Raw genomic sequence first — 23,879 nt, forward strand, 5'->3', positions numbered from 1 at the left:
GAATGTCATTATTGCAGAGCATTGCGCAGCGGTAGCCAATCACGGCGCGCCACGTTGGTCATCTGTGTGCGGGGCGGTACGTCCTCCGATGTACAGCGTCCGTCGTCGTCATGGGAACCATGACGCTGGGGCACGCATGCGCATCGGAGCGGCTTCGGCTTAGAGAGGGCGGGGGAAGGTGCGAAGGACAAAGCATTTGGATGCGACACGATTACGGATAGATGCCGTGAAATTAAACGTCTTAGGAAGAGACGCATCGACCTTGAGTTACATGGACAGACACTATCTGAATATTACCGAACAAGGAAAATACCGAGAGGCTTTCGCATCAAAAACCAACCAACCATTGGACGACACAAACGTGAGTTCTGTGAAAGGTGGTGTGAGGTCTCCACCCAAAACGCCCTCAACTATATGCTGATTGTCATAGAAGAAGTGAAGGTACAGTTGTGCCAGGTTAACGGGGAGTTGGTCTCTTTGGAACACGCCATACAGAGCGAGGATAACCCTACAGAAACCCTCCGGAAAATTGAACACGATCTGACAGAATACATGGAACGTCAGAGACAAGCTAAACGCGACAAACTCAAAATTGTCAACCAGGACTATCAAGAAGGCAGAGTATACCCATGGCTCACAGGCTCTACACGCCCAAAAAGGAGAACCAGGACTCGCCCCTTTGGGGCAATCCAAAAAGGGAAACACCAGTCGACATCCGACAGTGATCGTCCCACTGAGAACCCTTCCACAGATAGCGAATCCGGCGCGCCAGCTTCCGCTGCGCACTCCACAAGTGTGAGTTCCAAACCCCCTTTTCAGGTGGCCAGCGGAAAAGATGATCCAGGAGGGGCATCAAAAGACCGAGGCACCCCGGTTACACGCAGCAGGGGACGAGGGAACACCAAACAAACCCGGTAATCAACCTGTCTTCTAGACCGATCAACAACGGTGAGTTGCGGCTTCTCTCTAAAGGCCTGTCTTTTTGCCCTACTACTAGAATTGATGCTTTTGACTTTGAGGTAGATATGTTCAAGTTTGAGAGATCTTTAAAAATTAGACAATTTTTAGGCAAACAATCAAGCACACCACATGTGGCCACACCTACTCCTTTCAGGCCAAAGAGTAAATTTGTCCCTCCTGGACAATTTCACTCTATAGAGAGCTACAGTCGCACCATTAAACATGAAGTCCTTAACCACAAGTCCCGGGATGCGTACACAAACCTTAGCCCTGAAGAGTTCTCGGCATTAAAAACACTCAAGGATGATAAGAACATCATCATTAAACCCGCGGACAAAGGGGGTGGGATTGTGATCATGAATTACATGGATTACAGGGAAGGTATGCTGTCCATGCTGGCTGACACCACAAGCTATGCAAAACTCAGTAAGGACCCCTTACAGAGTACTAAGAATAGACTATCTGACTTGATCAGTATAGGTCTAGTGAATCGTTGGATAACCGAGGAGGTCGCTAAATTTCTGGCAGACGATTTCCCTCGCACGCCCGTAATCTATGGCCTCCCCAAAATACATAAGGGAACCACCCCGCTGAAATTCAGACCCATCGTGTCAGGCACAGGAGCGATTACCCAACCGTTGGCACAGTTTATAGATGCACACTTGCAACCGCTCGTCAGAGCTTTACCAGCCTATGTCCGGGACACTAGCGATTTCCTTGACAAATTACAAACATTCTCCTCATTTCACGAGGATTGGAAGCTTGCGACCATGGATATCTAGTCCCTGTACACTTGTATACCCAACAACGCTGGATTAAAAGCCGTTAGACACTTTCTCACTGCGCTCGACAACCCTGAACTACCAAACGAGTATGTGGTTGAATGCCTTGAGTTTATTCTGACCAGTAATCACTTTAAATTCGAAGGCCAGATGTATGCACAGATTAGAGGGACTGCCATGGGCAGCTCGGCGGCCCCCTCATTCGCAAACCTGTTCATGGGCTACCTTGAGGATCAGCACGTATATCCGTCCAGTCCCTTCAACAGCTTTGTGAAGGGCTGGATGAGGTATATAGACGATATCTTCTTAATTTGGACGGGGGACAGTGATGCGTTTACAATTTTTGTGGATTTTTTGAATGGGATATTCCCCGGAATAGTCTTCAACCCAGACATTTCGGACCACCAGATTACGTTCCTAGACGTCCTAATCACCAAAAAAGATGGCACTGTCGTCACTTCTCTCTACACGAAACCTACTGACCGAAACACTCTACTCCCATTATCAGAGCGCTCATCCTACCCACCTACGTAAGAACCTACCAATTTCACAATATATGAGGGTGATACGCATCTGCTCTGATACCGAAGAAAGACAGCGGCAACTACAGAGTATGTACAAAAAATTTCTGACAAGAGGCTATCCCAGCAAGGTACTTGATCCTGCCCTGGAGAGGGCCACATCTGAACGGCGCAGAACGAACAATTCTAACGAAGCCCATTACTTGTATACACCTTTAGCCGCGAATCCGACAGGATCAAGGATTCAGTCATGGACAACCATAACATTCTACAGGCAGATACAACCCTCATATCGGGCCTAAAGACAAAACCCATGATAGCTTACAAACGTAGCAAATCTTTGCGAGAACATTTGATACAGGCTGATCCCAGACGGAAGTATGCCCCAGCCCCCTTCAAGATTTCACACAAGAAAGGGTGTTATAAATGTCATAACTGCAATGTATGTAATTCTCTCATCATTGGCGAATATTTCTCACATCCACACAGGGGCAACCAATACCGGATATTGGATTATCTGAATTGCAATACCGACTTTTGTGTTTACATCTTGAAATGTCCCTGCACACTAACATATGTTGGCAAGACAAGGGGTATGTTCAAAATACGGTTTCAGAAACATAGGAGTGACATTAGGACCACATTAGCAAAGGTTGAGAAAGGTGAACAAGCCGACCCCTACAAACCCGTAGCGGTACATTTTGCTACGGCCAGACACCAGACCCATGAGTTACGTGGGATGGCTATTGAACATGTTAGACAACCGAACAGAGGAGGTGACCGGGACTTACTACTCCTACGCCGTGAGGCGTACTGGATCTATACCTTGGGTACGGTACAACCAGGGGGCCTCAACACGTACTTGTCCCTCACATGTTTCCTCGGGGACAGATAGTTCCTATACCAATGTGACGATATTGACACCTTTTTTCCTGAGATATACTCGATCAATCATGAGCGTTTACAAGAGATATGTATCTTTTGTTCTCTCTCTTCTCTTTGCCCTCCCCCCCCCCCCTTCCCTCATGTCTGTTCTCTCTCCCCTTTCTTTTCTGTGTAACCATTTATGTCGAGTTTGAGTTGTTAATATGGAATACTATGATGCCGCAATGTGGGTGACATATTGTTTTACGAACGCATTGCATTATAAAATTACGCATATCGACAATAGGACACAGTGTCCATGTCTAACGCTTATCTTACAGTTTATTCCATATAATGCTTTGTTCCTTCCCCGGGCTTTTGGGCAAGGCTCTGGCTTACGTATCATGTCTCTCACTCTCCTTGACATACTGGTCTTTTTTTCTTCTCGTTTCACACTTGCTTTGACCCCCCCGCCTTTCCCTTTACCCTCCCTTCCCTATGCCAGCACTACACTCCCCGCACCTTCTCACCGACCCTGTTTTCTTAGCTCGTTCTATACATCGCAATCTAACCCTTCTTCTTCATTCTCATCTTACAATTTTCCAGGTTCTCATTCATTTTGTTTCTCATCTGTATTTTTTTCCTATTTTTCATTTTTTATTTATTTTTTATTTTTATTTTTTAATTTAAATTTAAATTTTTATTTTTTATTTTATTTTTATTTTATTTTATTATTTTTTTATATTCATTTTTATTTTTTTCATTTTTTTCATATATTTTTTTCTCCTTTTTTTCCTCTCTTTACTTTTGTATTTTTTCCTTTCCCCTTTCTTGCATACATACATTTTTTAATAATTCTTTTAGCATTTTTCTCATTTCTTTTTTCTTTTGAAATCCTTTTCCTTTTTTTTTTCCTCCTCCATGCTTTGTCTCTCTTGTATTCGCTTTTCATTTGTTTCCCCTTTTCTTGATTCTCCTTTTTCTCTTCAACTCTGCACTTTGTCTAAGCTGATTATGCTCCTCTTGCCAGATAACTTCTGGGTATTTAATCTGCCTGTGTATGATTGTACACTTATCCTTTTCTCTGCTCTGACAGCCCACACCTTCCCCTGCCCTCTCTAAGCCGAAGCCGCTCCGATGCGCATGCAAGCCCCAGCATCATGGTTCCCATGACGACGACGGACGCTGTACATCGGAGGACGGACCGCCCCGCACACAGATGACCTACGTGGCGCGCCGTGATTGGCTACCGCTGCGCAATGCTCTGCAATAATGACATTCGGCTCTGCCTGCTTAAGGGGGGGGATCGGGATTCATCCCGGTGATCATCCTTTCCAGCCAGCACAGACCAGCACCAGTATATGAATACACTTAACCAAGGTATGAGGATCTTGATATTTTGTGTTATTAACACTGATTTCTGACATTTGAAGCTGTTTACTAGGTGCAATAGGCGGGAGAATGATGTAATCACATGTGGGTGTCACCTTTATGCACTTTATTGGTGGTATGTCTCTATATATTCCCTGTTCACAACCTGCACTGTATCACATGCCTGACGAAGGGGTCCTGTGCGGCTCCGAAACGTTGCACCATTTTTTTTTGATGTGATCGTAACTTCAATAAAGTTTTGGACTGCTTTTGCAAGAACCTTGGTGTGCTGGCGAATATGTATTTACTGGTACATGAAATAGGTTGCTATATTTACGGTTTCATGCAAAAAGGCTCAGCTAGTGTTCATGGGTTGACACTTTTCCTGCAAAAGACTTCAAGTCATATACAACCTAGAGCTCTGTTTTGTTCCCAGGAAAGTCCTGGACAGACTGAGCAAGATGCTTAAACTATAGCAGAGTCAAAGTTTCTCTCCACACACTGGCATCCCCGTGCACCCTCCGCCCCCTCAACCAGCAGACCCGCCATCACAGTGCAGAAAGGCTCCCCTCTTGAACAGCCAATCTGTGCGCACCGTGGTCCACCCCTCCTTATTGCCAGTCCCTGTGCACACACTATAGACAAGCAGGGAGGTGAGCAGAGCCCAGGCCACGCAGAATGCCACACACTACACACATCAAAAACCTCTGCCCTAAGAACTTCAAGTGTCAAATTCCCACACCCCGAGAGCCCCAAAGGGACACGCTTCCCCTAAACCACCCAGTGTGCATGCCCGGTTCCAGTCCCCTCCATGTGCAAGTTCAAGATCTGCCATCTCCATCGTCTAAAAAAAAAAAAAAAAAAAGCCCTGTTAGTTTAAAAAAAAAAAAAAAACGGCTCTTAACTTTTTTAGCTGGCTCCTAGATTCAAAGCAAATTTGTCAAACCCTGGTCTACCACATCCAGACAGTGGATAGAATCTCCTTGAAATGTTACAGAGTAGGAGGGAAGCACAATCTCTTGGTTAAGATGGATGGCAGAAATCACCTTAGGAAGCAACGACGCTTTGAAGAGTGGACTTAAAAAAAAAAAACAAGTTGAGGTTTCACTTTAGATTGTTTTTTTTTTTTTTATAAATAAGGTGAGCAACACCCTGCACAAAGACTTTCACTAATGAATAAGATGTAAGCAATCTCGAGAAAAGATTTGCTAGAGACAAAATTTGACCTTTAATGGTAATGAAGTCCACATGCTAATTCATACTAGACTGTAAGAAAGACAAGACTTTTCCCATGAACTTCCTGGGCTTAAATGTTTTTAACATTGCAACAGGAAAAGCAGACTTGCCAAAAGGTAATTTTCTAGGGTTGTAGAGATAGATTAGTTTGAGAGACATCTGTGCGCCTTAGATCTTGTGCTTCAACAGCAGAGCCAATAAAGCGAACATAGAAGTAGGATGGTGGACAAGCACCCACGACAGAAGACCTGGCGGATCTGGTAGGGCCATTGGAATGTCTGCCAAGTCTTTGATGAAGTTCAAGAATACCACATCCTCCTGGGTCAGTTCCGTGTTTTGAAAATGATTGAAAGGCCCTCACTCTTGATCCTGAGAAGCTGGTGAGGGAGGATCTTTAGCGGGGGGAAAGGCGTAGATCAAGTTAAACTGATTCCACGGAGTCACCAGGGCATCCACTGCAAAGACCCAAGGCATTCTGGACCTGTACACATACCCATTCAGAAACATAGAACATAGAAACATAGAATGTGTCGGCAGATAAGAACCATTTGGCCCATATAGTCTGCCCAATATATCTGAATCCTATGAATAGTCCCTGGCCCTATCTTATATGAAGGATAGCCTTATGCCTATCCCATGCATGCTTAAACTCCTTCACTGTATTTGCAGCTACCACTTCTGCAGGAAGGTTATTCCATGCATCCACTACTCTCTCAGTAAAGTAATACTTCCTCATATTACTTTTAAACCTTTGCCCCTCTAATTTAAAACTGTGTCCTCTTGTGGTAGTTTTTCTTCTTTTAAATATGCTCTCCTCCTTTACCGAGTTGATACCCTTTATGTATTTAAAAGTTTCTATCATATCCCCTCTGTCTCTTCTTTCTTCCAAGCTATACATGTTAAGGTCCTTTAACCTTTCCTGGTAAGTTTTTTCCTGCAATCCATGTACTAGTTTAGTAGCTCTTCTCTGAACTCTCTCTAGAGTATCTATATCCTTCTGGAGATATGGCCTCCAGTACTGCGCACAATACTCCAAGTGAGGTCTCACCAGTGTTCTGTACAGCGGCATAAGCACTTCTCTCTTTCTACTGCTTATACCTCTCCCTATACATCCAAGCATTCTGCTGGCATTTCGTGCTGCTCTATTACATTGTCTTCCCACCTTTAAGTCTTCTGAAATAATTACTCCTAAATCCCTTTCCTCAGATACTGAGGTCAGGACTGTGTCAAATATTCTATATTCTGCCCTTGGGTTTTTATGCCCCAGGTGCATTATCTTGCACTTATCCACATTAAATTTCAGTTGCCAGAGTTCTGACCATTCTTCTAGTTTTCCTAAATCCTTTTCTATTTGGCGTTTCCCTCCAGGAACATCAACCCTGTTACATATCTTTGTGTCATCAGCAAAAAGACAAACCTTACCAGCGAGGCCTTTTGCAAGATCACTTATGAAGATATTAAACAAAATTGGTCCCAGTACAGATCTCTGAGGTACCCCACTGGTAACATGACCTTGTTCTGAATGTTCTCCATTGACTACAACCCTCTGTTGTCTGTCACTCAGCCACTGCCTAATCCACTCAACAATATGGGAGTCCATGCTCAATGACTGCAGTTTATTGATAAGTCTTCTATGTGGGACAGTGTCAAAAGCTTTACTAAAATCTATCTTGTGGAAAATGACAGGATATCTATGACTGGTGTCCCCCATCTGCAGCAGACTTCTTACCACTGGGTAAGCAACCAATTCCCCTGGAACTTAATGCTGATGACTGAGAAAGTATGCCTGCCAATTTTCTATCCATAGAATTTGAACTGCGGAGAAGGCCAGAAAGAGGAGCTGTGCCCAAACTAGAAATAGATCCACTTTTTGAGCTCCTCCCTTATGCCCCCTTGATGGTCGATGTAATCCCCTGCCTTGGTGTTGAATGACTAAATCCTAATCAGGGAGCCTTATAGATGAGAGGTCCAGAAATGGAGAAATAACCAAATTGCCCCAAGTTCCAGGCTGTTGATTGAGAATTGAGGCTCCACTGGCGATCAAGTTCCCTTTACCGAGAGGTTCTCCAGGGCTCTGACCCAGGCCAACAAGCTATAGTCTATCATGAACACCTTCCAGAGCTTCGGGAGAAAGGACTCCCCCCCCCCCCCCCCATTGGCGTACCAACAGGAGGGTCTGCCCCGGGTGCCACACATTGGAGGGGTGTCAGGTTGGCGCCACATAGCTGGCATGTCTGTCCCAGGCACCTTCATTCCGGGACAATGCAGCGCCCCAGAATGAAACTGACACACAGCAGCCACAAATATTGGGACATCAACACAATTCTAATCTTTTTTGCTCTATACACCACCACAATGGATTTGAAATGAAACAAACAAAATGTGCTTTAACTGCAGACTTTCATCTTTAATTTGAGGGTATTTACACCCAAATCAGGTAAATGGTGTAGGAATTACAACAGTTTTTTTTATATGTGCCTCCCACTTAAGGGACCAAAAGTAATGGGACAGATTAACAATCATAAATCAAGCTTTCACTTTTTTAACTTGGTTGCAAATCCTTTGCAGTCAATTACAGCCTGAAGTCTGGAATGCATGGAAATCACCAGACGCTGGGTTTCATCCCTGGTGATGCTCTGCCAGGCCTCTACTGCAACTGTCTTCAGTTCCTGCTTGTTCTTGGGGCATTTTCCCTTCAGTTTTGTCTTCAGCAAGTGAAATGCATGCTCAATCGGTTTCAGGTCAGGTGATTGACTTGGCCATTGCATAACATTCCACTTCTTTACCTTAAAAACTTTTTGGTTGCTTTCGCAGTATGCTTCGGGTCATTGTCCATCTGCACTGTGAAGCACCGTCCAATGAGTTCTGAAGCATTTGGCTGAATATGAGCAGATTATATTGCCCGAAACACCTCAGAATTCATACTGCTGCTTTTGTCAGCAGTCACATCATCAATACAAGAGAACCAGTTCCATTGGCAGCCATACATGCCCATGCCATGACACTACCACCCCCATGCTTCACTGATGAGGTGGTATGCTTTGGATCATGAGCAGTTCCTTTCCTTCTCCATACTCTTCTCTTCCCATCACTCTGGTACAAGTTGATCTTGGTGTCATCTGTCCATAGGATGTTGTTCCAGAACTGTGAAGGCTTTTTTAGATGTTGTTTGGCAAACTCTAACCTGGCCTTCCTGTTTTGAGGCTCACCAATGGTTTACATCTTGTGGTAAACCCTCAGTATTCACTCTGGTGAAGTCTTCTCTTTATTGTTGACTTTGACAAACATACACCTACCTCCTGGAGAGTGTTCTTGATCTGGCCAACTGTTGTCAAGGGTGTTTTCTTTACCAGGGAAAGAATTCTTCGGTCATCCACCACAGTTGTTTTCCGTGGTCTTTTTAAGGATGTTCCAAACAGTTGATTTGGCCACACCTAATGTTTTTGCTATCTCTCTGATGGGTTTGTTTTGTTTTTTCAGCCTAATGATGGTTTGCTTCACTGATAGTGACAGCTCTTTGGATCTCATATTAAGAGTTGACAGCAACAGATTCCAAATGCAAATAGCACACTTGAAATTAACTCTGGACCTTTTATCTGCTCCTTGTAAATGAGATAATGGGGGAATAACACACACCCGGCCATGGAACAGCTGAGCAGCCAATTGTCCCATTACTTTTGGTCCCTTAAAAAGTGGGAGGCACATATACAAACTGTTGTAATTCCTACACCTTTCACCTGATTTGGATGCAAATACCCTCAAATTAAAGCCGAAAGTCTGCAGTTAAAGCACATCTTGTTTGTTTAATTTTTAAGTCCATTATAGAGCCGAAAAGATTAGAATTGTGTTGATGTCCCAATATTTATGGACCTGTCTGTATATTACCCGATTCCCAAACTGGTTGCTAGCCGCCTGCCGCCTAGCAGCCAATGACGAGAATTTACTTTCCTCCTCCTCCGCACTGAGTAATTAGCTTCCACCCACCTCCTCCTCTTCTCTGGTCCAGTGGAATGCTCTCAGGGAGGGAGTGCTGAAGCTGCAGGTAATTGGGCTGTGTGATCCTCTTCTACTAAAAGTGTTGAGACTGCTGCCCATGCCTGACTTCTCCTTCTCGCTCAAGTCCCGACTGCGGGATCTGAGAGAGAGAGAGAGAGAGGACATGATCATCATGCTCTCATCACAGGGTGGGGGCGTGGGGCATCGTCACATGCCCACCTCCTTTCCATATTCAATGCAGGTTAATAGCCTGTTTTGTGTCGGTGATTTTGAGTAGTTTAACCACTTCAGCCCCGGAAGGTTTTACCCCCTTAATGACCAGGCTATTTTTTGCGATACAGCACTGCTTTGCTTTAACTGACAATTGCGTGGTCGTGCGATGCTGTACCCCACCTAGACCGACCATAGACCGACAATTTTGAAAAAACAATATTTTTTATTTTCGGCTATAAAACACATCCAATAAAAAAAATAAAATTGTAAAAATCGAATTTCTTTATTAGTTTAGGCCAATATGTATTATGCTACATATGTTTGGTAAAACAAAATCCCAAAAAGTGTGTATTAATTGGTTTGCACAAAAAAGTTATAGCATTTACAAACTATGGGATAGATTTATGGACTTTTTTTTTTTTATGGTTTTTACTAGTAATGGAGGTGATCAGCAATTTTTAGCAGGACTGCTACATTGCGGTGGACAAATCTGACACTAAGTGACACTTTTGGGGGCTAGTGACACCAATACAGCGATCAGTACTAAATAATATGCACTGTTACTGTAGGACACTGGCAGGGAATGGGTAACAGGGGTGATCAAGGGGTTAAGTGTGCTCCTAGGGAGTGCTTTCTAACTGTGTGGGGGATGGACTGACTGCAGGAAGAGAGAGATTTGTGTTCCTGATTAGTAGAACACTATCTCTCTCTTCCCGTCTGACAGAACAGCAGTCTGCCTTGTTTACATAGCCAGACTGTTGTTCTGTCATTCTCCTGTATGATCGTGGGTGGCCGGGGGCCATCACAACTGCCGGACCTGCTGCTTGGTTGCTGATTAAACACAGGGTGCGTGCCCCCTAGAGCCCTTCAACAAAATCATGCATAGGTACGTGATTTCTCACTTAAGGGCCACCCTGCCGCAGTAAATGTACGAGGGCAGTCCTTACATGGTTAAGCATCGAGCTTAACATGGCAGCCAGGCTAATAGCAATTTCAAAAGAAGGTCAGCATTGAAAGGCTTGGGATTTCAATGGTGCGTAGTCAATAGGCAGGTGTCTACTCAAATCCCCCAGATTGCAAGCTCTTGTGGTCATGTCCCTGTTCGGCCCCTTTCACATAGGCCAGATCCATCTGAGCGGAAAGCTGTGAAAGGGGCCTTCTTCTTCATTGTTTATTATATTGTTAACTCTTGTTTGTCTATTCCAGACTTTTTCAAACCAGGGTACCTTGAGGTTTATTTGGGGTGCCTTGGTAAAATGCCCAAAAATGAGGCTGCCTTTTAGTTACACCTAATCATAGGTTTTAATTACAACCTTTTAGCTGCCAGCACCTAATGACACACTACATTCTGTGGCAGGCGATGGTGGCAAGTGACAAGCTGCATCTGGTGGCAGGCGACGGTGGCAAGCTGCATCTGGTGGCAGGCAACGGTGGCAAGCTGTATCTGGTGGCAGGTGACCGTGGCATGCTGCATCTAGTGGCAGGTGACAGTGTGTAACTGCTTGCTTGTATGAGGTACGAGCAGACAGCTTACACATACGGTTTGTAAGAGTCCTGCATTGCACCCTCAATCTGCTGAACGCAGGTGCAATGCTTTGCAGGCTCATTGTAAAAAATAAATAAATAAATGAACATTTTTTCTAACTGCAAAAAGATGTGCATTTATTTTTTATTTGCAAAAGAAAACATATCCTTTAAGTTGCAGTGGCTTGGAATGAAACTGAGTATGGTACTGCCTCAAGGGAGGCTACCTTTAAGCCCAAGTCCACAATAATGTCCACAGAGGCCAGCTTGAACCTGAAGGAGTTTAAGAATTTTCAGATCCAGAACGGGGTGAGTCTCCCTTGGGGACCGAACAGTTTGGTAGAAAACCCCTGAAGCATCTCCATCCCCGGGACTGGGGCAATGATCCCCCAAGAAAGGAGCTGCTGGAAAGCAGGGTGAAGATCCACCCTCCTCTGTGGAGAAGAGGGCAAGTTTGAGGGCAGAAAGCAGGGAAGAGGAAAGGACCAAACTATCTTAAAGCCCAAAGTAACAATGCTCTGGACCCAGGCGTCTAAAATCGACTGTACCTAGATGACATGCAGACCTGGGGACAGGAAAACAAGAGAGAGATCTTTTAACTTTCTGTCCTAACAGGTAGGCAGGATTAACTCTTCAGTTATCGGCTACAATGAAGGAGAAACTATAAAGGGAAATTTGACATTACCTGTTAAAGCGTGGATCTGCATAGGCATCAGGAATATTAAGAACTTCACCTGTTCTTGCAACTTGACCAGCTATACCTTTCTCAATAGAGAACCTGCATGAAACAAGAAAAAAATATTGGTCAAAACTAGATACACTCTTGTCCACAGTGAAAAATAAAACGGTCTGAATTAATTTGAATAGGTTTGTAAATTTTAAACTAAATAAGGACCAATTTTTCAAATGAGAACTAAAACTAGATGAGAACACTATAAAGGAATTAAAAACATAATGCTGGTTCACAGACCGTTTTTTTTTTTTTTTTAGGGGCAAAAGCATAATTATGTGAACCTTTGCTTTCAAGTACATAATTCCCACTCCCCCTCTAGAAAAAAAAAAAAAAAAAACCCACAGTAAAGTTCCTTGGTAACAGTTAATCAGTCCAGCACATCAGCCTGGAAGTAGTTTAGCCCATTACATTACCCCTTTCAGAACCATGTAAATTCATGGAAGTTTGTGGGTTTCCTTGCATAAATTTCCCATTACAGGTCCTTGCATGCTATTTCCATTAGATTAAGAGAGAAGTATGGTTAACGTTTTTGGCCATATTTCTCTTGTGGGTCACAGGAGTACAATTACTTTTGTCAACCTGTGACCCAAAGTCAGCTTATAGCAGGCTACTGCCCATTATCAGCTGACAGGGCAGCTGCCAAGCTCTGGAAGGATCCATACAATATTGTTGGGATCCACCCCACTGCCTGACAGCTTGCAGACAAAGAACTGAGTGATCATGTGATTGCTCAATTCTCGCTTTTATATACAGATGTTGCAGCATGGAGGCGAGTACGTCTGCTTTTTTTAAAGCCCGACTGCAACACGTATATATACGTTTTGGCTTTAAAGCGATTTACTGGGGTTATTGCTGAAGCCATCCGCCATAACTCTGGTAATTTTTTTTCAGCCAGCGGCTGGCTTTCTCGTAAGCAGCCGAAACCTTTTCAGAAGTGCCCGCTTGCCGGTGTTCCGCCAGCTCACCCAAGAAAAGATTTGACGGTGCCGCCGGCTGGTACCAGAGGCATATAAAGAGTAGATCATCTTTGATTGCCTCTATCGCCTTGGACATCGTCATCTTCCGGTCCAGGTTGGAAGTAAATAATCCTTACTTCTATTACAAGGGGTGTTTACATTCCTTCTAACAGGAATAAAAGGGATTGTTTAAAAGAGAAATGAAAGACAAAACCTTTTCGTAAAGATTTATAAAAACATTATAAATACCTTTTCCCCCTTTTATATAAGTGATCGCATTCCCTTTGTTCATCGCTGCATAAGAGCTGGGGGAGGAGAAGCAGCCTTACACTGAGCTTTTCAGTAAATGGCTGTGCAGCGGGGGGGGGGGGGGGGGCGTTGGGTGTCAGGACAAGTCTGATCTTTGGAGGAGAGTACACTGAGTTCCCAGCACAGCTAGAAAACTGACCACAGTGTGTTCTCCTGCTTAGTATGGGCAGTTTTTAATAGGAAAGCAAGGGGACTAGCAGGGACATCAGGGATTTCACATAAAGGAAGCAATACAAAGAAAACAGTTTTGGATCATTTGCATCAATAAATAAATGCAAAAGTACTGTAGGATGCTTTTGGCTCTTGTTGTATTAAGTTCTCATCTTGTTTCAGGACTTGAATGAAAAATCAAATCACCTTTCATGACATGTTAATGCAGAAATATTACAAAATTAAAAGTGAATCAAAAATAAAGCATCAGTGCAAATTAACTTTAATTAGTGAAACAAATACCAAGAGATCGGTTTTCACTTAAGACAGGAGATCACAGAAGATTACAGTAGAGCAGGGATCTCCAAACTACGGCCCTCCAGCTGTTGCGGAACTACACATCCAATGAGGGATTGAAAAACTGACATTAACAGACATGACTAGGCATGATGGGAATTGTAGTTCTTGAACAACTGGAGGGCCAACTGGAGGGAGGGTTTGAAGACGCCTGCAGTAGAGTATGGCCCTACTTGTGATTTGCAGTTGAAAAGATTTAAAATTACGATTTCACCTTATTTCTTTGGTCTTTTTGAAAACTGGTTTTCCTTCATCTTCTTCACCAATATCAAAAAGGTCAGAATATAATTCTTTGTTTTTGTGGTCAACCTGAAAAAGTGCACAGCGATCTGCATTCACTAGGTTCTTTGCATATATCTGGAACAAGAAAAAAAAAGAAAAAAATCAGCACGGTTCAAAATGTTTTTGTTTTCCTAGCCAAAAGGACTCCATAGCCATTTTGGCAACTTCAGAGGTATGCGCTTCATTTCCTTCAGATGAAGCATAAAACAAGTCCTAATTCTGAGGAGGAGTTGGTAACAAAAGGTCACATTTTGCATCATTCCATGGCAAATCAAGTAGAACAGACAGATCTGGAATAGATACAGTGTTTTTCATATGTATGCACACACTTTGGAATTTTCCACATTTTGTAATGTTACAGATTGAAAATATAATGGATCAAATTAGATGCAGTTAGAATGTTATATGATATACTTAACATTTTAAATATCTTTTTGTTGTAACACAAAAGGTAACACAAAATTTAACAAAAAAGCAGGTTGCTTTAGTATAAACCCTCCTGAGGCCAATACTTGCTAAAACCATCTTTTGTTACAATACAGCTGCAAGCCTTTTGGAATATGACAGTATCTGCTTAACACATCTGCATCCTGCAATGTTTCTTCTTGGCTAGATTGCACAAGTTCTGGAAGTTTACATGGGGACTGCTGATAGCGACAGCAATTTCCAAATCTTTTCTTTTAGACTCACAATTCACAGTTGAAGTCTTAGAATGAAGAACTGAGCTTCTTAGAATTCCATCAACTCCAATGTTGCTTTGGCAATGGTTTATGTTCACTGTCTGCCCCCATTCTCAGGTTACTTGCACGTGAAAACATAATTTTGCTTTTAAAAACACTCTGTATTTGGCTCCATAATGCCCTAAAATTCTGATCAGTTTCCCAGAAAAGAAATCACATAACATGATGCTACCACCAATAAGCTTCACCAAAGAAATGTTTTTTTCCAGGGTAACTAGCAGCACTGGCTTCCTTAAATCAGTGGTTTGCGCTAAAGTTCAGTCCTGGTCTCATCAAGCTATGGAACATTTTTTCTGGCTTTCCTCGTGTCACTTTTCTATAATGCCCAGAGAGAGGCCTATCCCAGACTCAGCATTGGGCATGGTCCACTACTACAAAGAGACCATTGCTTCCATGCAGCCTGCTGGCAGGGGACAGCCTTTTTTTATTCAGGCTGTGACTGCTTTCTCAAGAAAAGTAACTGTTAAACTCTGCACAACTTTTGTTACACTTGGCCTCTTGGAATGTTATTTAGGTTTTACTTTTCTAGGCAAAATGTTGCCTAGCAACATTTATTTAATAATAAAACCCTAGGGGGGCGTGGCCGAGCACATGAAGCGGTCAGGCTCCCGCAGGGACCGGGTATCACACGGCTCCCAGCACCCACTAATCCTCAGAAACGACACACCATGGGCAGGAGAAGCTGCAGCGAAGGTAGCCGGCCCTCGGGCACACAACTTGAGGGAGAAAAATGGACGATTTTTCACCTGCTCTGGAGTGAATCACAACAGCACCCCCTCCTACAAGATGGCGCCAACACGCTCCTCAGCACACCATGCACCCTTTGAGGTGAGAACACAGCATTGCACGCAATCCCCACAAGAATCGGACCGTGGGTCGGTCCACTTTGAATGCCCCTCAGCTGAATCACAATGCTCGGGTGAGAGCTGGGGCATGGAGGCATATACATTAAAGCCCTCCCGACCCGCCACGATTTTGAGGCCTACGTTAAAAGTCTAGACCACTCCTATAAGCAGGAGATTTCAGACCTTCGCAAGGATGTAGCTGGCAGACTGGAGGATATTGAGCACTCTGTGGACTCTAGTGTCTAAATTGAACACACATGAAGCTATCCTTCAGGAACACGCTACCCAAATCCAAGAGCTCTTTTACCACCAGGATGATCAGGAAAACAGGAGCAAGCATAATAATAAATGCATGCGAGGTCTACTGAATCTGTTGAAACCATAGATCTGCCATCAGCCGCTACTGCCCTGTTTAACCAACTCCTTCAACAGCCCAAGGACACCCTTATAGAGCTAGATCACATCCATAGAGCTCTGGGGCTCAAGAACCCCAACCATGCTCTCCCCAGGGACGTCATCTGTAGAGTACACTATTACAAAGTGAAGGCCGACATCATACAAGCTGCACGCATGCAGGACTCCATTCTTTTCAACAACCTCCTGGTCAAATTATTGACTGATCTCTCTAAGTTGACCCTTGAGGATTCAAGCCCTGAAGCCGCTGACCACTGCACTGCAAGCCAAACTAATCAAATAACATTGGGGCTTTTCGTTTCATCTCTCGGCTTCGCACGTGGGCAAATCCGCCATATTTCACACCCTCGGATACCTTCCTAAATTCCTAGGAACATTTGAACTCCCTCAAATCTCCATACAGTTTTGGCCCCTAAAACCAGCTACCCCTGGCCTCCCTTTGTCCCGAGACTTGACCCTTCATTCGATAAATCCTCTGTGTCCCCTACCTCCTTGACCAAATTTCGCTCACTTTTCTCCAAAATGTCACTGGTTGATGTGTGGCGGATGTTATTCCCCTCTGGGAGAGATTACACATACTTCTCCCCTTCCCACTCAACCAATAATCGGATAGACGATTTATTGATTTCTCAATCCCTGTTAGATTCCACACCTTCCTCCTCCATCGGGTTAAGACTCTGGTCAGGCCACGCCCTGGTACACTTGATACTTGGCCGTATTACCCAGCGCAATGACAGACCCTCTTGAAGTTTGAATGACAACCTAATTGCAGATGTGGCTTGCTCCCAAGCAGTTACCCAAACCATTTGCAATTTCGTTAGTAACCATACTCACAACCACACTAACCCGCTAACTAAATGGGAAGCACAAATGCATTCTTAGGGGTATATTTATTAAACATGGTTCCCGACTTGAGAAAGAATGCTTCTATCACAAATTGCCACGCTGAAAGCCATCAATAAATGTACTCTTGACCCCCTTACTTTGGTAGAATTGTCTAATGCCCGTTGCAATCTTTTACGTCTATTGGCAGAACGCTGTCTTATTGCTAGAGACAAGGGATGTCACGTCCACTACTCTCAGGCTAATAAATGTGGCAAACACCTTGCCCCTATAATACACCCCAGGCAACTCCACTCAGCAATTCCTTTTTATCCTCTCTACCTCGAATACCAAACGTTACGCCAATTCGGAAATTGCTGAGGCGTTCCTTAATTCTTATTCCTCTTTGTATAATTTGCCTCCCTTGCATGCCTCTCCTTCCCATCTTCTACCTTGCATGCCTCTCCTTCCCATCTACCCTCTTCCCTCCTCCTACAAGCCCAGATAGCAGTTATCCCTAAAAGACCCCTCCACTTGCAGCAATTACAGGTCAATCTCATTACTAAATGTTGAACTAAAATTGTTTGCTAAAATCTTGGCTAGCCGCCTGTCCCCTCTACTCCCCTCAATTATTCATAGAGACCAGGTGGGGTTCATCTCAGGACATGAAGCCCGGGAAAATACTACCAAAACACTTCATATAATTTCTTTCGCCCAACGCAATCACATTCCTGTAGGTGAGTAGTCTAAAATTAGGCTACCTATAGCGCTTGCTCTAAAAGTCGTGAGGTAAAAAACTGCTTATAAGTGTATACATAATTCCATTGATAATATATAAAATTCCAGTGAATAAATATGTTATTATTTAGCAGCTGCTATAGTAAAGATAGGTTGAAAGTAAGTAGTCTAAAAGCAGGCTACCTATAGCGCTTGCTCTGAATACATATAATTATAAACGTAAAGTGTTTAATATATATGTTATAATAATAGTCCAATAAATACAAGCAAAAAAAATTCTTCAGTGAAAACACTCTCCAATGAAAGTCCCAAAAAAAATTGCAAACAATTTTATATAAACGGTGATTCTTCAGTGCAAAATTACTTCTTGAATAAAGTGCAGGTGCTGTGTGCAATAATAAATCCAAGTGACAGAGGTAAGATTCAATCACTCACCAGACGTTGTGGGTCATGTGTGCCTTATAGCACCAAGACCTAATCAAGCTTGTATAGCCCACCGGGCTAAAAACAATCTCTTTATCTTGCTTCTATGTGGGTGAGATAATGGGGTCCCCCTCCGTCACCTCTCCCCTCGCCAAGCCAAGATATATGCAAAAAAATGTGAAGCTCCAGATGGTGTATTACCTTTTTTTAAAACTTTTTATTCCCAATTGGGCAAAAGTACATACATGCCAAAAAATATGCCAAAAAAATTAAACTTCAAGTCAAACAGGCAAACTTCAAGCAAAAAAAACACCAAGATATAACCAAACTTCAAGCCAAAAAGGGCCAAAATAAATGCAGGGGAAGTCAGGTAAATTCCTGTCCAAATTGTAGCCTCGTGGGCCGCTTGTGACCATATGTGTACGGTGCAAAACGATCGGTGTGGACACTAGCTGGAGAGCTTCCGGCTTGCGTTCAACCACTTTACATACGTCACCACGCTGTGCGCTCCAATCTGACACGTTTCATCACTTCCTGTGACGTCTTCGGGGACGTTCGAAGACGTCACAGGAAGTGACGAAACGCGTCAGAAGGGAACGTATGCGAGGTGGTGGAACGCAAGCCGGAAGCTCTCCCGCTAGCGTCCAAACCGATCGGTTTGCACCGTACACATACGGTCACAAGCGGCCCACGAGGCTACAACTTGCACAGGAATTTACCTGACTTCCCCTGCATTTATTTTGGCCCTTTTTGGCTTGAAGTTTGGTTATATCTTGGTGTTTTTTTTTTTTGCTTGAAGTTTGCCTGTTTGACTTGAAGTTTATTTTTTTTGGCATATTTTTTGGCATGTATGTACTTTTGCCCAATTGGGAATAAAAAGTTTTAAAAAAAGGTAATACACCATCTGGAGCTTCACATTTCTTTGCATATATCTTGGCTTGGCGAGGGGAGAGGAGACGGAGGGGGACCCCATTATCTCACCCACATAGAAGCAAGATAAAGAGATCGTTTTTAGCCCGGTGGGCTATACAAGCTTGATTAGGTCTTGGTGCTATAAGGCACACATGACCCACAACGTCTGGTGAGTGATTGAATCTTACCTCTGTCACTTGGATTTATTATTGCACAAAGCACCTGCACTTTATTCAAGAAGTAATTTTGCACTGAAGAATCACCGTTTATATAAAATTGTTTGCAATTTTTCTTTAGGATTTTCATTGGAGAGTGTTTTCATTGAAGAATTTTTTTTGCTTATATTTATTGGACTATTATAACATATATAATTTAACACTTTACGTTTATAATTATATGTATTCAGAGCAAGCGCTATAGGTAGCCTGTTTTTAGGCAATCACATTCCTGCCTGCCTACTCTCATGTGATACGGAGAAGGCCTTTGATAGAGTCAATTGGGCATTTCTCGGATTGGCTTGGACCCCAAGATGCTTACCTGCATCATGTCACTATACTCATCCCGCTCCGCCACGGTAATGGTAAACTGGATCCAACCTGAGCGTTTCCCCATTGCGAATGGTATCCGCCAGGGCTGCCCTTTATCGCCCCTATTATTTGCCATAGTCATAGAATATCTTGCTCAGGCTATCAGATTTAACCCCTCCATATATGGTATGTCTACCCCATCAGCCCATTGCAAATTATCCCTGTACACAGATGACCCTCTCTTACACAGTATGTCATACAACCACACATCAGTATCCCCCCTATACTGGCAGAGATTCATAGGTTTAGCGCAATAAGCAACTTCAAACTTGACCTAGCTAAAATGGAGGCCTTAAACATCTTTCTACCACCTAAAACCCTATCCGCACTCCAAACCAACTTTCATTTTCGTTGGCAAGCCACAGCAATTACCTATCTAGGCACCACCATTCCCACAAGCGTATCTGACCTCTACAGTCTTAATTACAGCCCACTTCTCTACAAGATCAGGCGGCTAATTGAGTCACAACAGAATATCCAAGCCTACTGGTTCGGCCGTATCAACATACTGAAGATGGATATCCTCCCCAAACGGTTGTATCTATTTCAGGCTTTGCCGATTGCGCTCCCCTCTACTTTCTTCTGAACTCTTCTCTCTCTTGCGATCTGATTTATTTGGCGTGGGGACCACTCCAGGCTGAAACAAACTTCTCTGCCACCCCAAGTCTGAGGGAGGAGCAGGCCTTCTGGACTTTGAAATATACCATACCTCTGCTATTGTGTCTCGTCTCCTGGAGTGGTTCCATCGCCCCCTGTACAAGGCCTAAACAGTGATCGAACAGGATATGTCCCCTATAGACTTGAGCGCATTACTTTGGGGATAGGACTCCTTTAAATCATTTGCCACACTCTACCCACTGACGATTTCTGCCCTACAAGTTTTGGATCGCAGGAGGGACAATTATGCGCTCTCTTCTGACCCCTCTCTGTTAACCCCACTGTTTGACAACCCGGTCCTCCCAGAAAGTAGAGAAATGCAGATGTTTCGGTCTTACAACCGATCCTTCTGGCCTACAGCACAAACTTTTGTACATGCATCTGTAATGATATCCCGGACTGGACACACGAAAAGCTGTAGCAAACGGCCATGTTGTTCAGTCATTATAGGTCAGCCATGACAGTCTTGCAGAACAGGTATACACGAAGCAATATTATCCCCCTCCCCACCTCATTTAATTCATGGAATGCAAAGGTTTTACACTTCAAAAGAGCCGTTATCTCCAGGGCTGTGGAGTCGGAGTCGAGGAGTCAGAGTCGGAGGAAATTTTGGGTACCTGTAGTCGGAGTCGGCAAACAATGCACCGACTCCGACTCCAACTAAATTTAGATTGGAATTTAAAAAAAAGCAAGTTTAAATGTCCCAATTCACAAAAAGTTATAATTAATGACTTAATATAAGGAAACTTATTATTGAGGAGGCCAAATGTAAAAAGGAAGAACTACAGAAAGTTCTGAAAGGACGTTTTGTCTTCCTTAAAATGGATGCATGCACACGTCACAGAGTCAATTATTTTGCTATTAATGTTAGATTTGTGGATGAAAATAACAAAACAATAACACTGACCCTCGGATTAAAGGACACTCAGGCACATCACACCAATGATTACCTTCAGAAGTTAGTGAAGGGTGTTCTAGAAGATTTTGAAATTACAAAGGAACAGATTTTATGTGACAGATAACGCTTCTAACATGTTGAGCAACAGTTAAGCACAATTGAGAAGATGAACGCAGAAGAAGAAGGTAACAAACAGATATTAGAGTTAGAGGAAGACAGCTCTGCAAGTATTGGAGAAAGTTTAGAAACTGAAGAGAATGCTAACATTTTTTTAGACAACTTTGTTGAAGAAGCATTGAAGCTTGCTACTATTCATCATATGAGATGTGCTGTTCATACACTGCAACTTGCCATAAGAGATGGATTAAAAGATCGCCATGCAGCTACACTAATTGGCAAATTACGGCAAGTAACTGTTGCGGCCAGGGCCCCGAAAACAGATGCAATTTTGAAAAGACGTGCAGGAAAAGGAGCCATTTTGGATCAAACAACTCGCTGGGGAAGCACTTATTTAATGGTGAAGCGTTTGCTTGAACTTAACCAGTTGCCGACCGCCGCATGACTATTTACTGCGACGGTCAGCCCCGTACAGGCAAAGTGACGTAGTACTACATCGCTAGCCTGAGAGCCTCCCTCCCTCCATAGCGCTGTTGTCCATTCTCCCAGGCACGGCTCAGTCTCAAAAATTTGATTTACTGAGATTCTTCCTTTCCGCTGCTAGACAACTAATCTCAAGACATTGGAAGAAGCTCCTCTGTCCCAACTTTGTCATCTTGGGTAAACTAAACTAATTATATCATGCTCATGGAGGAAATGCAAGCGAGAGTACTAGATTAATGGGATCAGTTTACCAAACTTTAGCATATATGGATACATTATAACTCATCGTGGAGAATGGGCAACAGAGTCCACTCGAAACCTTGGCCTTAAATTATTACAATGCATTATGAGAACCCGTCTCTAGCGTCTCTCCCTTCCCCTTTCTCACACCTTCTTCTTCCTTTTCCCATTCCAGACTATGCCTTTTTCCTGTTGCCTTATGATTCTGGGTATGTACACCATTATACAATTGAAGTATACAGAGTTGGCCCCTTTGCCACAATTGCATATGCCATTTAATCAACCTTTTTTTGTTTTCTCCATACCGTGGAACCACCATTCTATTGTCTATGGTCATGCATATTCAATTTTACTAATTTTAAGCAAATATTTCTGTATCTTGTTAACCCTATTAACCTTAATAAAAATATATTCAACCATAAAACCCTAAACAGTTTTAATGAAGTTTTCCTGGCAGTCTCCATGGCAGCCTACGTGTGGGTTAACCCCGCCTCCTCTCCAATGGTATAGGACCCCCCCTCTATAAATTTCAGCTTGCAGGCACAGCCAGTGTTCCTTTTTTGTCCTCCTCCAAGGACCAACTATTTGGATTATTTCCTGTTGGAATTTGGTCGGCTTACCTCAGAATGAAAAGTCGGTGTCTATGTCCAGGGCCCAGCCATGGGCGGGTGAGTGACATTTCAAAATCCCCTTTGGCTATAACTGTGCGGTGCTTCGGATGGCCGACAGATATCCTGACAGGATCTGAAGATTTGTCTCCTCCATGGCAGTGTTTTTGTGATGTTTGTTTGTCTAAAACTATCTTTCTTTGCTATCCCTGGTGGCCCAATGGCGGCTGGAACGCTCCATGCGTTCCAGCCATCTCCTTCCTGCTTCCCCTCCGCTCAGTCCGGCGGACGCATGCGCTGTATGGTAATGGAGCTCCGCTCGCTGCCTGCGCATGCACACTTCGCCGCGATCTGAAGCGAGGCCCGGTCCGCGCATGCGCACTTGCGATCACGGCCGGCCGTCGCTGACGTCATCCTGGCGCGAAAATTTAAACGCCTGTCAGCTCCAGAGCAAATGGGAATGCACTGTGGGCATAGCGACGTCTTCCCGGTACCTTGTCCGTTTGAATACCAGGTATGTGGGGACCGGATGCTGCATACCTTTTGGCGGTGTGCGGGGGGGGGGGGGGGGGGAGAGCGGTTGGATGCATATTAGGACAACACCTGAATGTTCCTTATTGCCTTGTAGTGATCCGCTGTATGCTCTACTTCCTAGTGAGTTTGTGGTTTTGCCTGAAACATGGATCCTGCTTCACCGCCCTCTTGTGGCCAGCCCTCTCACAACAGGTGAGTGCTGGTACATTTTAGAGGGATATGAAGGGAGGGATGCTGGCTCATGATTCATGGCTAAATCCTGTGTCTCCCTGGATTTTCTCTTTCTCCCAGTTCCTCCAGGTCTGGTCAAGAAAGAGACCCTGTCAGGCCACGAAGAGAATCATCTTCAAGGTCAAGACTCCGTGAGTCTCCATCAGGGAGCAGGCATGAGAGGAGACGCTCACATTCCTCCTCCAGACACCGCACACACCGCCACAGTAGCCATACGGCCCAGAGAGCCTGTTGGGGTTGTGGGGCGCATGTCCCGGAGGACAAGTCCCTTTGCAAGCCCTGTTTCGCTCGTGCATCTGGTGAAAGGGAGTCTGAAGATCAGAGATTGGAATCCCTGGTGAAACGGATTGTCCAGCAATCCATGAAAGATCCAATC

The 23,879-nt window shown here is 43.9% G+C and overlaps 1 protein-coding gene across 2 annotated transcripts in view; it reads right to left on the reverse strand.

Annotated features, from left to right (window-relative positions):
- The window catches only part of PDE10A (phosphodiesterase 10A), a 796,398-nt gene that overhangs the window by 207,094 nt on the left and 565,425 nt on the right, over positions 1–23,879 (reverse strand). For both annotated transcript variants that reach the window (XM_082252527.1, XM_082252528.1), the window contains exons 11-12: positions 14,187–14,329; positions 12,153–12,245 (exon numbers count right to left, since the gene is read on the reverse strand). In XM_082252527.1, coding sequence (XP_082108653.1) covers positions 12,153–12,245; positions 14,187–14,329 — 236 coding nt within the window. The remainder of the gene's footprint in view (positions 1–12,152; positions 12,246–14,186; positions 14,330–23,879) is intronic.

This window comes from Pelophylax lessonae, assembly GCF_965119305.1.
Source record: "Pelophylax lessonae genome assembly, chromosome: 3".
Lineage (NCBI taxonomy): Eukaryota > Metazoa > Chordata > Amphibia > Anura > Ranidae > Pelophylax > Pelophylax lessonae.